The 16,484-nt window shown below is 39.7% G+C and overlaps 1 protein-coding gene across 6 annotated transcripts in view; it reads left to right on the plus strand.

Annotated features, from left to right (window-relative positions):
* PDE5A (phosphodiesterase 5A) overlaps window positions 321-16,484 on the plus strand; it is a 150,098-nt gene continuing 133,934 nt past the window's right edge. Inside the window, exon 1 of one of the 6 annotated variants that reach the window (XM_021101648.1) lies at window positions 321-795. In XM_021101648.1, coding sequence (XP_020957307.1) covers window positions 674-795 — 122 coding nt within the window. In that variant the 5' untranslated portion in view covers window positions 321-673. Of the gene's footprint in view, window positions 796-857; window positions 1,367-1,397; window positions 2,239-16,484 lie in introns of those variants that run through there. The other 5 variants (XM_021101652.1, XM_021101650.1, XM_021101654.1 and 2 more) reach the window with 5 other exon arrangements.

Genomic DNA, 16,484 nt, shown 5'->3' on the forward strand with positions numbered 1-16,484 from the left:
TGCTTTGGGCCATTGCGCTGGCTGGCCTTCTAGTAAGGTGGGTACCCGCTCCTGCCACGCGCTGGGCTGGCGGAAAGCGAGGGGGGACAACGATTGTTCTCTCAGGCCTAAGAAAAAGCGTCCTGGCTATCACCACCTCTCACTTTTCGGGCTCAAATCCCCCCAGCTACTGCTTTCTGAGCTTGGGGTTGGTCCCCACAAGGCGACTTTCCCTTTCTTAGAGTGGGACCCTCAGCGAACACACCCACAGTCACCTTTGCGCGCTCTTCTGGAGCCCGCTCAGCACACAGCGCACCCCAGCGGCCGCGTGGCCTCCTCCTCTAGTTCTGGCCACTTGGCTTCCGGAGAGCTCGCCAGTCGCCGCCGCGGCAGCCTTGGAATCTGGGGACTCGAGAGACTTCGAGAGCCAGTCTGGGCCAGACCCCTGGGAAGGCGCGGGGCTGCTGCACCCAGCCCCGCCCGCCACACCTGAGTGCGGTGAGGATTGGGAGAGGCGGGGCGCGGCAGAAGGCTGGCCCGGTTCCTGAGCAGCTTCGCCGAAAGCCGGCCTGACTGGAGCAGGGCAAAGGAGGAGGGTCTCGAGACAGAGTCCTGCTCCTCCGAGGGAGGGACCCCAGCTGGGGTGGAAAACCAGCACCAGCCAGCCCAGCCGCAGAGACGCTCCGCGCTGATCATGGAGCGGGCCGGCCCCGGCTTCGCGCGGCCGCAGCAGCAATGGGACCAGGACTCGGTCGAAGCGTGGCTGGACGATCACTGGGACTTTACCTTCTCTTACTTTGTTAGGAAAGCCACCAGGTAAGAAGAGGACCCATGGAAGACCCGGCCGGGGCATGGAGCGTGGCCAGGGGCTGGTCTCTCTCCCCTATTGAATTTTCCCTGTGGTTACCCATTAAACAGCCTCCGCTCTCAGGCCCTTTGCTTTTGAAGTAGGTCCTTGATCCTGTTACAGGGTAGAGACCTCGACTTTAAGGCGAGTACAGTCGAAAAACCAAGCGTCGGATTCAATCTAACTTGTTCACAAAAGTTCAAATACGAAAATGTACTTGCCGACCCCCCAACTCCACCTCACCCCACCCCAGTAGCCCTGATATTCCCTGGGAGCAAGATTATTTTCCTACATCCGCGCTCACGGGCCTTGCTCCAGCCCTTCTTTAGACTCCTGGTTCCCCTAAATCTCCTTAGCGAAACTAAAACAGTTTTTGAGCCCCTTCCCTGCAGCTCCGGAAGCACCATCTCCAACGCCGTCCCTGAGGCTCCGCTCCTCCCCCGTCCCCCTTTGCCCCGGCCCTGGCGGGGCGGGGAAGCCCGGGTAGGGGCGAGACCACGAGAAAGCCCAAAGGCAGCAACATGCCGGAACCTCTCCGAAGTGAGTGCTGTCGCCGTTTGCCCCCTTCCAGTCCCCGGATTGTCCCGCGCTCCTCCTTCCCTTTGCTTTTTGCTTGCAAGGCGGCGCCGCCGAAAGGGCTCAGCAGTGGGGTTTGCCGCGCGCACACAAAGGACGCCGGGGAAGCGCGGCGAAGAGCAGACCCTGGGGGGGCGGGCAGGTCCCGTGCGGCCCTAGGCGACCCTAGAGGTCAGCTCTCCTTGGTCCGGAGCCAAGCGCGGGGCGGCTTCTGCGGAGGGAAGGGAGGAGGGAGCCTGTCCTTTGGGAGGCGGCTGCGCAGCGGACAGTCGAAACGCGCGTGGGAAACGCTCGAGGGAGAGTTGAGGAGGATTGAGGCTGAAGCCCAGGGACTAGGAGGGTGGAGCGGAGAGTGCGTGGCGGGCGGGTGCCTCGAAGCCTGAGAAGTTTGTGCGAAACCAGGGCGCGGGCAAGGCTGCTGCGCGCGGACTCAGGCTGACTCCTGGACGCACTCCTTTGGGGGAAGGGGCCCGAACTTCACCGTCGCCGACTGGGGGCAGCGGGTGCTGGCCGCCTCTGCCTGGAGGGAGACGCACGCGGGACGGTGATGGTGGAGGAGCCGGCCGGGGCTGGGCGCTGGGCTCCTACCCGCCGGCGCACGGCCGCGGCTCGGTTGGGCGCTCCCCGCCAGGGGGCGGCGCAGTGCGGGGCAAGCAGGCGGCGGCTGGCGGCGGCGCGGCGACTGGGGTGGTAGGGGAGCGGGCTTCGAGTCACCGGCCTCACCTGGGCACGTCGTCGCCCCCGGAGCCTCCAGGAGTCCAGGGTCCGCAGAGGCCGCCTGCACTGCACCTCCAACTTCCCGCTTTTGCTATGTTGCCTTTTGGAGACAAAACAAGGTACTTCTTTCAGAATCCCCTGGCCTTCCCACTTTCCCCGGGGGCACGGTGAGGCCCGGGTGCTGGGTGGTGGCGCCGGGGTCACGCCGGCGGGACGATGCTTCATTGAAAATAGACCGTATGACATTTTTGTCTTCCTTGACTTTCCTGAGGATGTGTTACCTTTAGGTCTTGGTTGGAGCTCTTTTTATCTGTGTCTTTTAACGAACATTCAGAGTTGGTGTCGATTTGATCACTCTAGGGGGTTTTTAACCAAGGCGATGGTTTCGGAGGACCTATCTTATCTTTTCTGTTAAATTACTCCTCCCTCCTTTAAAAATCCTTTCCCTCGCTTTCGCCTTCCAAAAAATACTAAATCTGTAGCGACCAGAGGATAAACCCTGAATGCAAAGTGGTTTCTTTTCAAAGGGCACTTTTTTGCGAGTTTGGGGTGAGGCAGGCACTAAGACCATCTAGGTCTGGAATTATCGATTGCCTGAGGCCAACAGTTTTAGGAGGTCACCCCTTCTGAGGCCATCTGTCCCCGGTTTCCTTTCACCCTTGCACACTTCCACCCTTCCGCCCTTATAGAATTATCGCGCATAGAATGAGTGGGTGGGAGAACTGGGCTGATATTTTAAGTGTGTGTTGGGGAGGGTGTTCTTTAGAGATGTTCTTTGGGCAGATTATTAAGGAAGAACAAAATTATTTTAAAATCAGTATAAATATCCTTTTTCTTTTTTCTTCCCTCTCCCTTTGAAAACGTACATTTGGGATTGTTTGGCGGTAGCTTTTTAACTCATACATAAAAACACTTCACTTTCAGAGCCTGTCAAAACTTTGAGAGTAACATTTTTTGGTGAAATAAATGGAAAGAGTTAAGTTACATTTCTTTTCATATTACTTTTTCCTCCCAAGTCGCATAGGATTAAAATTCCAGTTCTCAAAGTTACACTGCTTAGTGTAAATTTTAGATCATCTGAGACTCTATTAAAGGCTTTTTTCTCAGGGTTTTTATATTGTTGTTGAGAATAGGCTGAACGCTTTCTGTGATACATACATGTGTATATAATCTTAAGAGAAGTGTTTATAATGAGTATAAATTGGAAAACGAAAGTGTAATATATTCAAGAGTAGTGCAGGCCCTCAGTTTTAGGAGTTACTAAGAGCTGAAAGTTGTCAATGTGAGGAATATAATCTAAGACTTGTGTGTAGCCAGAGATTTTCAAGAAACAATATTTCAGTTTGAGCTTATATTTGGTGGCATTAACTGGAGACCTGAAATAAGAATGAGAGGTTTGGATATCAGTTGATTATAAAAATGCCAACCTGCTCAATCCAGTGTGATTCACTTGGTTGTGGTAAAACCTTATTGCAGACACTGTAACTTCATAGCTAAGTTTTGGTTTTTTGTTTTTGTTTTTTTTAATGGGAAGCTCACATTAGGTTTTTTTTTTTTTTTTTTTTTTTTTCTTTTCCTAGTCTTAGTATGTATAAAATGAGTACTGTAGAATGTGCTTCAGGAAACCGGTGAAACAGAATAGTTCTATAGAGGCCTTTGGCGTGTTTTAAGATTTGAAATAAATTTGGACCCATCTGCACCTGTAGACAGGCCTTGTTGATAGAACTATTTCTACTTTATTTGTTTTAATTGTTGTTTGACATTAATGCTTGCTTCTCTATCCTATCCTTAGACTGATTCATCTGCACTCAGTAATAGTCATTGAACAGAAGGAAGATTCTGGTACTCCTAAAGGCTCCTTTAAACAGCTGTGAATTTTGGTTAACCTTGAAAGTAATTATTGCCATTATATTACAATTGTTTCCTATAATTATCTTCAAATACAGAGCTAAGCACCTCCTTAAAAGCTATAGCTTTGAGCACAGAAGTAGGTTCTTTTTGGCAGTCAAAACCCGTTTAGGTGAATTTGAAAATGCCACTTCAGTCGTAATCTATTGACATAAAAATTAATTTGAGACTAGGAACTACAACCAGTAGAAAACTCTCCCTTGCTATTGTAGAAAACTTGACAGTCCTACAGGCCTAGATGCTATATGTTCATTAAGGGCTTAATGGTCATGTATTCACAGATAAAGACTTTCTGGTACTAATGCCACTTTAACAGCTGTTGTTACTTTTGACAGCATGTTAGAATAATTTACCTTTCATTAGTTACTAATCAGCTCTGTGATTGTGGGATATTGTAGGGGTAATATGATTGACTTTTTATTGCTTTGTTTTGTGTTAGGCAAAAGCTTGAGACTATTTGGCATATACTGGAAATAGGAGATATTAAGTAAGGACAACTTTTTATGACTACTTGGATCAAAGTCCAGAAACAGAAGTTTTACACTCCCATGTAGTTTTGCTCTGATAGACTTTTTATTTGACAATGCAGAGCTGTGGTGAATTAGTTAATGTTCTAGGTCCTATGTTTGGGATTCTTTCTTTCTTTTTAAAATTTTTTTTCTCATCTCTAAGAGCTGTAACTTTTTATGTGCAAGATACTTAGCCTAAAGTCAGTTGATGAGTGTTAAATGAATATTGCTACTCAATCTTAAAAATTACTGTTTCCAAGATCATATAGTAATATAAACTTTTCACAATTTTCGTATCAAAGAATTAAGCATATTTTGTTAAGCAGTCACTAGTATTGAAGATAATAAAACCCTGTGGATGTTGACTCAGCCTGGCTTTGGTATTAGTTCTAATATTTTTGTTATGGTAATTCTGGTGCAGTAATGTCCTTTTATATTTGTATTGGTTGTAACCAGGGTCCGTATATCCAGCTCTCAAGCACCTTTTTGAGCCCTAAAAGTACTCATGTGGGTTGAATTTGGTTAGGATTGAGTCTGGAAGGATCTGTGGGAGCTCCTGAAATGATGTTTCTCATTGCTCTTCTATTACTAGAGTTCTCAAGGCTTTATATTATTCAGTTCCATTTTAGAGCCCATAATACAGGATCATGATTCCTAAAACTGCAGTAGAATTAATACAGTAGCAGTTAGTCATAGATGAATAACTCAAATCTGTTTGCTTAGTATGACACAAACTTAAATAGACTTGTGGTGCAATTCAGTAGTTTTCTCAGTTTATGATACGAAGGTATATAAAAATTGCCAATATTTTCATTAAATCATCTTAGTACCTAAAAATGAGCAATTTTTGGCATTTTGATTATGTTGTGCAACAAAGTTTCCTTCTTAAATAGTTTCTCCTAAAGAAATGATTTGAGTCTGGTCTCTAATATTTCTTTTAAAATATTCACAAGTGCTTACCAGTTATATTGGTAAAGTTTGTACCTTAACCCTTGTCTGATTACGGAGAATATATATTACTGAGATACTTCCCTTCCTCTAGTTTTGAAAACACGAATTAACTTAAAACTCTTGAACTTCCCTGTGCATTTTAATAATGCTTGAGAAAGATTTTTCATAATTGAAAAGGCTAAAAAAGAACTACTTGGTATTTATTAACTTATCCCCAAAATATTTTTCAACCTATTAGTTTCTTAAACCTGTAACTATTGTATGAGTTTTTGTTCTTTGTTCTCAGGACTAATTGTAGGATAAAAACCCTTCCTGGGATTAGTAAGGACTGCGGGGCAATTAAATAAATCACAGTTGATTGATAGGGGAGAGTTGAAAAATGACTAATTTTTGAGTTTATGATGCAGACTAGCTACTGACTTTGCAGGACTTCCTATGAGATTAGTTTAGCTGGACAGATATAGATTCAATTGATCAGTGTTATAGCTGATTGATGGGACCTTGAGAAATCTGTATATCTGTTAAATCAGGTTCTTGGTTTAAAAAAAAAAAAAAGTGCCTGTGAACTACAACCTAAGAATAAAAATTGAAGAAACTCTTTCCACATGAGTCATTCGTTTGATATTTAGCTCTGTAATCTTATTTACTGACTTGGTATTCTCATTTTATTTTGAATCATATTTTTTTTTCCGTGGTGTGCTTTATTCATTTTCTCTAACTGGTAGGAATTTATACTTATTGCCAACCAAATATTTAAGGCAGGTAAAGCAAACTGAGTGTTACGTTTATAAGAATTATTCTGATAATTATTGTAAAAAGCTTTTTTTAAAAAGCTCATACATATATAAATATAAAGCTCATATATATATATACATATATATATATACACACATACAAACTTCCATTTATAGTTTGCAGTGAACATGCTTTTTAAAGTCTTAGGTGCCACTGTTAGCTTCTGTATTCTTTGAGACTTTTCCCTTGATTCTGAATTGTAAAGTAAGATTAACTATTTGCAAATTGTCTTCCCTGAATAATTTTATTACATCTAAACTTAGTAGAGAAAAGATCTCCATCTGATATATCCCTAGTGATAACTATAAAAAAAATCATTTCTGTTCTCTGTTGAATATGCTGAGGTTATAAGAAAATATCTTGATTTTTTTTTTTAAACTGATGAAATAACACACACACACACACACACACACACATGATCTTTGGACTTTAGAGTTAGAGGGAATCTTGTAATCCATTGTTTCTCAAACTTAACTAATGTTCCCCTGTTAAAGAAAGACATTCTTACTGATTTCCTGTATCTTAGTTTTTGCAGATTAGTTTGGCTGTGAAATTCACCTGATGAAATAATTTTGTCAAGATTCTGTTTTACTGTTTATATACCTGCCTAATCTATCCTTCCTTCTTTCTGTCCATCCGTCCACCCACCCATCCATCCATTCATCCTCCCCTTTGTTGCCCTTATTCTCCCGCATCCTACTTCGTGTGCTGGAGGTTTCTTCTTGGCAAGTTTATGTGGATCTTAAACTTCTGATGTTTTAGAAGTAACTTCTTATCCATATCAGTCCATCTCATAATTAATTTGGCTTTGCTTGCATCACTTACCTGCTCTGAACCAATCATTGTGTCCAGAAGAATAAATAGGATTGTCTTACTGCTTTGCTGGGGCAGGTAACTCATAGTGTGTTGTATCAGTGGGGGAGGGGAAAGGCCCAAAAGAAAGTGATGTGAGTGCACCCAGAAGTTCCAGATATCTGCCATACCTATTATTGACTCTTATTTTAATGTTAGTTAAATGTGGAATTCTTAAGAGTAGGTCTAATTTAATCATAATTGTAGTACTTAGGCTACTTAGGCAACTATAATACCAAAATAAATGTATAAGTTAATTATGAATGAAATGATAAAACCCTAGCCAAATGCAAATTGACAGCATTCATTAAGTCACCCTTGCAGAGTGAATATGGCCCCTACTGCCTGATGGGGGTCTGGTGAGGTCAGCTTGCCTTTGCTACAATTGCCTTATGATGATTCATTCATTTCTCCCACTGGGTCTCTCCTAACAATCACGACGCTTTTAGTCCTATACCACAGTATACCAGCTTTTGGGTTTTATTGGCTTGGAAGCGTATTTGCATAGTAAATCTATCTCTTTTATTTTCTCTTTATCCCAGAACTGTTGGGTGGCAGTGTGATTGTAAGCACAAATGTAAACCTGACCACTAAAATTGCAGGATAGTATTTGGTTATAAGATGTTCATCCCAGTAATTTAAAGTATACTTCTTTCACCTTTTCTTTTGGTTTTAATTGTCATTAGTGTAAAAACACAAAATTAAATCATTTCCATAGAAAAAATGCAGATCTTCAAAACATACTTGCTTTGGACTCTCAGGGCTTCTCATACCTCAGATTGAAACATGCCAGTCAAGTCCAGTCTCTCCCATATCTAAGCTGCAGAACTAATTAGTTTACATATTTATAGCATAGATTTCAGTTATTAGGTTTTCTTTCAGATATAAGTAGGTCTCCTTTAAGGAGCGTTTTTCATACATGTGGTTGTATATGCACGGAAAATTACAAAACGTCTGTTCCAACTGTCCGTCAAATTTGAATATAAAACCATATGAAGCAGTTCGCATTTTATTTATATATGGTCCCAGTAAGCCTCTCAGATGTTTTCATAGCTGGAGAAAACTTGGAAATATTAAATAACTTTAGGTAGCATTCATTTCTAATCCATGCCAGAAACATAGTTATGTTACTTACTATAACATCAGAGTAGAGATTATTGGAGGAATCACTTGGTGGTGTCCCAGATCTCCCATTTCATTTAATACCCTGTTATACTATGTTAATCTTTTATTTAAGCCGTTGCTTCTTAAAGGGGATGCTATGCAGCATTTGATAGTGCCATTGTTTGTTGTGAGAAGCTTTTCATGTATTATATATTATAGAATGTTTAACATCCCTGGGCCCCAGACAGTAAATGTCAGGAGCATTGGATCACGGCAATATACATTTCCAAAAGCCCCCCAAAGGCTCGCACCACTGTTTGGTTGATACCACTGTTCTGAACCCTTCAAAATTTATTTCTATTTATGGTGGTTAAGGGCCCCAGGTAGGACAGATTTAAACTTCAACCTCATAATTACCTCTAAGAGTATGACCTTAGGTACTTTATCTGCTTTCTCTATAAAATGGAAATATTAGCATTTATGGTTTTTATTGTAGGTAATTAGTTGTATATTTTATCACATTTATTGTCAGTTTTATTCTGTCTTTGATATTTTGAAGAGTCATCCCCCAAATTCTATAACTTATTTTTTAAAATTAAGTTCTGAGTAGTAATAGAAAAACAAGTTATGTTCTTATACAAATTTTCATCAACTACATGTTCTGCTCTTAATCTTTATGCATTAATCAAAATTATGTCATATGTAAGCATAGTTATTGGTCTAGGGAGTCTGTTTTTTCAGTTCCAATTTGAGAAAATGCTAACATTAAAAAACTTTTTTTTTTGCGCTCTTTGTATAGAGAAATTAGTGCTTTTAAACTAGGAGCTTAAGAAGAAACAAATGGCTAACATCTAGTTATTCTGTAGAAATCCATGAATACATTCTTTTTTATTTATTTTCTTTTTCTTTTTTTTTTTTTTTAATGACTGTTCCCACAGCATATGGAGGTTCCCAGGCAACGGGTCAAATTGGAGCTGTGGCTGCTGGCCTACCCCATAGCCACAGCACCGCCAGATCCCGAGCTGCATCTCTGACCTATACGACAGCTCATGACAACACCATATCCTTAACCCACTGAGTGAGGCCAGAGATCGACCTGCATCTTCATGGATGCTGAGCTACAATGGGAATTCCCATTCTTTTTATTTTTACAAGAAAAATTCAGTTGCTTTTGAAAACATACTCCAGTTAATGTTCAATTATTGTAAAAACAATAACTATTACATATTAAATACTGTTTACCATATTCTATGCTCTCAGTTAATAGGCATCATTTCCCTTGCTTTTCTTAAGGACCCAATGAATGCCATTATCTCCATTTTATAGAGAGAGTAAATAACACACCTGATATTTTATTCTTAGAAAGAAACAACTCTAGGTTGAAGCCTAAGTCTGTCTCACCTAGAGCCCTTAACGGCCATTCTCTACTGAAGTTCGGTATCAATATTAATGGAAGCAAAGCAAAGCAAAGGCTCATAGATTTAATGTTATGAGGAGTTTAATTCAGGAAGAGCTTGGTTTCTTGTAGGCTGCTTAATGTGCAAGCCTAATACTAAATGAGGTGCCTAGAGACTTTGCCCAAGTGGGTTTCATTTCTATATATAATTTTTAGAATATAAAAAGTGGAAACTCTCAAATCACATTTTAAAATAGAGTGGCTGAATATTTAGGTACTAGACTGTTACAATTATATTTTTAGTATTAGAACACAAATACCCTAAGTACAGTATATTTTCAAAGAATAATTCAAAGCTACATTATTTTAGGCAAGAGTACAAAACACATTAAACTATTTGCTCTACAAATAGGTTTTATGTAATTATGTTTTTGACTCATGAGAATTATGCTTATATCAGAATTTTACACTGCAAATTTTTCTTTTTTCTTTTCTAGATGCCAAGAAGTATTCTATAAAACCTAGACAAAGTATTTTAATTATTTTTCCCTTTCAGGGCATTTGGAATACTGAATATGTTTTTTTGTTTGTTTGTTTGTTTGTTTTGTCCTTTTGGGGCTGCACCCGGGGCGTATGGAGGTTCCCATGCTAGGGGTCTAATCAGAGCTGTTGCTGCCGGCCTACACCACAGCTCACGGCAACACTGGATCCTTCACCCGCTGAGTGAGGCCAGGGATCCAGCCCACAACCTCATGGTTCCTAGTTGGATTAGTTTCCCATGCACCATGATGGGAACTCCTGAATGTGTATTTTTAAAGGATTTCTGTCTTTTTAAGATGAGTGAACTATTTAATGTGTTTAACTTCAGTAAAAAAAGAATTGCGGCATGAAGTCCCTGTGGACACAGGTGTGTGTGTTCGTGTGTGTGTGTGTGTGTGTGTGTGTGTGTGTTTTCCTTTTGCTAATCATATTTGAAATGCCATGTGAGAGTTTGCATCCCCCTCTGCTGTCAATACATTTTTGTGTATCCTATATAATATTTCTAGATAGCAGGTATTTGTAATAAGCTGTGACTTGTCTAGATTAGTGGAAAATATATAGAATAGAAACTCCAAATTATAGTTTTCCTTTTTGTGAAAGGTAATAATATTGAATGAAAACGAGAAATTGCAAGGGGGGAAAGTTTTCTTTTTTTTTTTTTTTTTTGCTTTTTATGGCGCACCCACGGCATAAGGAGGTTCCCAGGCTAGGGATGGAATCAGAGTTATAGCTGCCGGCCACAGCAATGTGGGATCTGAGCCACATCTGCCACCTACACCACAGCTCAAGGCCCAGGGATCAAACTCACAATCTCATGGTTCCTAGTCAGATTCGTTTCCCCTGCACCACAATGGAAACTCCCGAGAAAGTTTATATTCTTTTTTTTTTTTTTTTTTTTTTTTGTCTTTTTTTTTTTAGCTATTTCTTGGGCCGCTCCCGCGGCATATGGAGGTTCCCGGGCCAGGGGTCGAATCAGAGCTGCAGCCACCGGCCTATGCCAGAGCCACAGCAACGCGGGATCCGAGCCGCGTCTGCAACCTTCACCACAGCTCAGCTCACGGCAACGCCGGTTTGGCAACCCACTGAGCAAGGGCAGGGATCGAACCCGCAACCTCATGGTTCCTAGTCGGATTTGTCAACCACTGCGCCACGAGGGGAACACCGAAAGTTTTCATTCTTAACAGAGTAATTGCCATATAGTGACCTCCAATTTTTTTTCAATGAATATTACTAATCAATTTGTAAAAGTTTTGTAAAGTATGAACCAAAGTGTACCTGATATACAAAACTTGAACCTATTTAAATAGCCATTAAAAAGATATTATTTGCTTGGTACCATTAAATTCAGTTATTAACTTGAGTCTGTCATTTTAAGAATTATACATTTTTCATCTTCTTTAAAAACACGAGTGCCTAGGAGTTCCAGTCATGGCTCAGCGGTTAATGAACCCGACCAGTATCCATGAGGACTCAGGTTCAGTCTCTGGCCTGGCTCAGTGGGTTAAAGATCCGGTGTTGCCATGACCTGTGGTGTAAGTTGCAGATGTGCCTCGGATCCTGCATTGCTGTGGCTGTGGCGTAGACCAATGGCTACAGCTTCAATTTGACCACTAACCTGGGAACCTCCATATGCCGAGGGTGCAGCCCTAAAAAGACAAAAAAAAAAAAAACAAAAACAAAAAAAGTTTGAGCACATACAATGTATAGTATGAAATATGTAGCACTTTATTTCCACTGTGTGTGTAATTTTGATGAGAAAAACTCTTTTGTTACAACCATTGTAGAAAATGACAGTTTATCTCTTAGTCTTCCTGCCTGCCAGAATTCCTTCAGTTCTTTTAATCATTCACAAATGAATGTATTCATTCCTCTGTGTATTACTAATGACCCAAAATGTTTGTCACTAGAAATTTCAAGCTCACTCTTCCCTGCAGCAGCTGCTAGTACCTAGCTGTCTGACCTTATAGTATATGAACTCATTTAGTTTTGTAGGGCATTCCACCCACATTGAAACATTGTCTTGAAGGATGTAGTGGTGTTAGTGCTATAAAGAACCCTCATGAAATCAAAATATGTTAAACATTATTCCTCATGACACTGTTTTTTTTCGTATTAAATCATCATTGCATGGACAGTGTGAGCTACAAGTCTTCCCTAAGGTAGAATATTAAGACAGTAAACCTTTGATTGAATTCATTGTTTTCAAAAAAAGTGTTGAGATTTATAATTCAGGTCACATTTATGATAACTTACAAGAAACTTAACAACTTCCCGTTGGCTTTACTTCTTACTATCTCATTAATATCAAGTTCTTTACTTGCTCAGTGTGGGAAAGGGTCCGTTAGTGAGCCCTGAGCAGCATTTCTGGTATCTACAAGTTTGAAACCACAGATGGTGTTCACATTCATGTTAACCTGAGAGAGGAATAACTCCCAACATTGATTTTGGTACCTTCTAAGATTTTTTCAGTTACTGTAAGACATATTGTAAATGTTTAAAAACAAAACTCAATCTGATTCACCCATTCAAAAGAGATATATAATACAACTCATTTATGAGGTAAGAGATTTTTATGTAATAAATAAAATGGGGAAGGAAATAACTGACTGGAGGATAATAAAACAGATTTTGGTGAGGAGAGAAGGAATGATTTGGATGAGATGTTAAACATCAGGATCTTGTCATTGATTACAAATTCTTGGCATCGATTTTTATTGCATTTCCCTTGGCCATGGCTTTATTTCAAGTGTCTAGGGCCTGTTGTCTTTCATTAACAGCCTTGTAAAAGTTAATTCAACTCAAAAAGACTTCAAGAGAGCCACTCTGCTTTTGATTGCAGGGCAGTTAGCAAGGACATGCTTGCATATGAAAGCAGAGTCTCTGAGTTAATAGCGCCTGTGGCAGAGGGTAAAAATACCTGTAGAACCTATATCCATTTTGTTCTTTTTGCTCAGATGGCCAGGATGTAATTTTAGAGTTATGATGTAACTCTTCTTTTTAGGGGAAGAACTAGTAGGATTCTATAAAAAATTACAATCTGCAATATCTGCTTTGGCCAAGGACTGACTTTCCTTTGCTTTCCTTTTTTCATTTAGCCAAGGACTCTGAATACTCTGGGTGTATGTAGCCAGCCTGTTTCCAAAACGTTAAACTCACTCAGCCAGTGGGCTTGTATTACCAGGAACATGACCTTTTTTTTTTCTCATCTTCTCTGATCCTCTTGGCTGAACTTTATGAGGAAACACAGCCATTGCTCCTTCCTCCAGCCCTCCGTCTCCAGTGGGATGAGTACTAAAGGTATAGGAGATAGCAAATTCTTAAATACATGAAAGAGATTTCAAAATGCCTCCATTCACATTTTCTAACTGGACTCGAACATCGACTCTGTGTGATAAGTGAAGGAGTAAGAAACCTTTCTCCTCTTTAAAAATGAGGAAGCCGAGAGGCAAAGAGATGACCAAAGTTGACCTAATAATCATCACCTACTGGCCTGTTGATAATGTAAGCCATTATAGGCGTCTTCATGGCTTTGTGGCCTGTTCATTCAGCTGCCCATTTTTTACAATAAAGAACTTGTACTCTGTAGAAAATGAACTCCAGAGACGTTGTGCTTGGTTCAGCCCCACATCTGTGTCGTCTTGCAGCTACAACTAGAGTTATCTCCTGTTGCCCAATTTGGTATCCTTGACTTTATACCCTGCTGAAGACAATCGGCACAATTCATGAAGAAGTTACAACAGGCAGTATTTTCCTTGTTTAATAAAGGATGAAATTGAAACTCAGAAGAAGAAAATTGTTTGCCACTGGTCACAAATCCCATTAGTCACAAATGCTAAGTTATGGCTTAGAATTTAGGATTTATGGCTGAAAAAAAAACAGCCTCTTGGTGCTTTGTAAATCCCAAGAATTTCTAGCAATTAGTCAATCTCACTTTAATAAGTACATTGCAGTTTTTTTCTCTATTAAATATATGGTATAGTTTTGACAGTAAAATAAAAAGCCTTGACTTAAGAAGAATTTTATGTTTCAAATTATTAATCCAAGAGCTTTGCAAAGGTTTAATTATCATACATAGTATCACAGTGTGGGACACAGGATCCTTTTGTGTTCTTTTGATAATAAAATTAGTATTAGGGATTTGATATCCTGGAGCTCATTAGTATGCTACCTTTTCTTTGTTGTCTATCTGCCAACAATTTCAATTGGGAAAAACAGAATATTGAATGACTAGCATGTCCAGCTAAAATATGGGATGCTCAGTAAAATTTGAATTTTAGATATTATGTATATTAAAAAATTACTCATTATTTTTCTGAAACTCAATTTTAACTGAATGTTCTGTATTTTTATTTGCTAAATCTAGCAGCCCTAAGGATTTTCCTTCTCTTGAACTCACTTATACATTCTTTTCAGTGCATCATTTTAGGTTTATAAACCATGACCTGTTTTCGGAGAAACATAGACTTGGGATTCAGTCAGATTTCTTTTTTTTTTTTTTTCAAGGTGCTTATCTATCCTTAAGAAGCTTTGTTCTCTGAGTCCCTTGAGGCAGTGTTTTTACCTCAGTGGTTTGGTGTGCCATCCTTTTATGATCTGAATGAAAAGAATTAAGTTAGAGAATGTGTTATTTTAAGTGATTTTTATCCTCTCAATGCCTTGTATGTTTAGATTTGATTTTTGATTTTCAGATGCAGCTAGAAGTTATGAAGTGTCTTCTTCATGACAGGCATTGTTGTTCTGGGAACTTTTTTATTCTTATAGGATGTAAAACTTGGAATAGGAGACCTGGATTTGATTCCTGCTTTTGCTTCCAATTAGCAGAATATGTTTGGTTCAGCCATTTAATTTAGCTTCATAATTTAGAAAGTAGGATTGTTAATTCCTGCATCACAAGGTTTAAATAAAATGGTGCTTTTTATTTTTTATTCCAGTATCCCTGGTGTAAATACTTTTCAAAAGCTCATAGAATCAAGGAAGGGGAAGAAGGGAAAATAGAGATCCTATCCTGGGCCATAGAAGTGATTTGCCTGGTCAGAGCCACCGACCAGTTTTCTTGAATACCATCTGGTGTATTTATCCTCATCTTTGACATGCTCATCTTTATTCATTTGTATGCAGTTATGTAGGACATAACTTCAGGACACAATGTAAGCTTCAGTTTGGGGAGGAGAGGTCTGGGCTTGCTCATTCCTGTATCCTTGGTGCCCAGCATAGCACCTGAGGCACCCAAGGATCTTCATGAGAATAATTCATTCTAGGAACAAAAAGTATTTAAAAGTGAATCCAATTAAAATAGAAAAATATCAGGGAACATTTTGATTGAAACTTGATCTTAAAAAATGGAACCACAGATTATGAAAGTAAATTTATTTTAGATTTTAATACAATTTAGATTACAGTGAAAACTCCAAGCTAATTTGTAGAATAAACAATTTTCTGGCGAGACTTTACCATAAATAAGTTATCTTTACTTCCTATTTGACTTTTGCAGCAGGATCATAAAGAGAATCTTTTTTTTCCCAAAAATAGTTTTTGAATTAGTATCTGAAGACTTCTTCAGTTTTTCCAACAGCCTTTCTTAATCTATAATATAGTTAGAATTCTCTTTGCAGGTATTATGTGATTATCCTTATTTATTCTTTTTTCAGTTGTTAGCTGAACTTTCATTGGGTATTACCTTTAATTATCAATGGCTTAATGCAATATTAGAATGGCTCTCCAATATCACTTTTGTCTACTTCTAGAATTTCTATATCTTACATAAGAATTTAAATTTCACTCTGCAGGTGATTTGTATTTGCAGAGACTAAAATATGAAGAAAGAACCAACAGGAGATGATATTAGTCTTAACAAGGAAGGCCCACTTCATATAGCCACATAGGTCACACACTGCAAAATGTCAATGGATGCTTGAAGAGAGAGGGGTGTGAGAGATGATTTAATTTTATTTGTGGTTGGTTTATAAGTGATTGTTTTGATGTTATGATAATGTGTTTTTCCCTGCAGGCACATATCTACAGGGAACTCAGATAATCAATAATGTGATCATGAGAAAACCCTTCCTCCCATGACTGCTGGTTCATAAAAATTATTAATCGAGTGACTGAATATACTAGATCTACTTTTTTTTTTTTTTGGCTGTGTCCACATGCCAGGATCAAACCCAAGCCACAGTAGTGGCCCAAGCCACTGCAGTGACAACACTGGGTCCTTAACTCACTGTGCTGCAAGAGAACTCCCTAGATCTCCTTTCTCTGTCATTTAATACCGAGCTTATTTCTCAAGGAAAATATTTTGAAATAAGACACT

Source organism: Sus scrofa, chromosome 8 (genome assembly GCF_000003025.6).
Source record: "Sus scrofa isolate TJ Tabasco breed Duroc chromosome 8, Sscrofa11.1, whole genome shotgun sequence".
NCBI classification, from domain to species: domain Eukaryota; kingdom Metazoa; phylum Chordata; class Mammalia; order Artiodactyla; family Suidae; genus Sus; species Sus scrofa.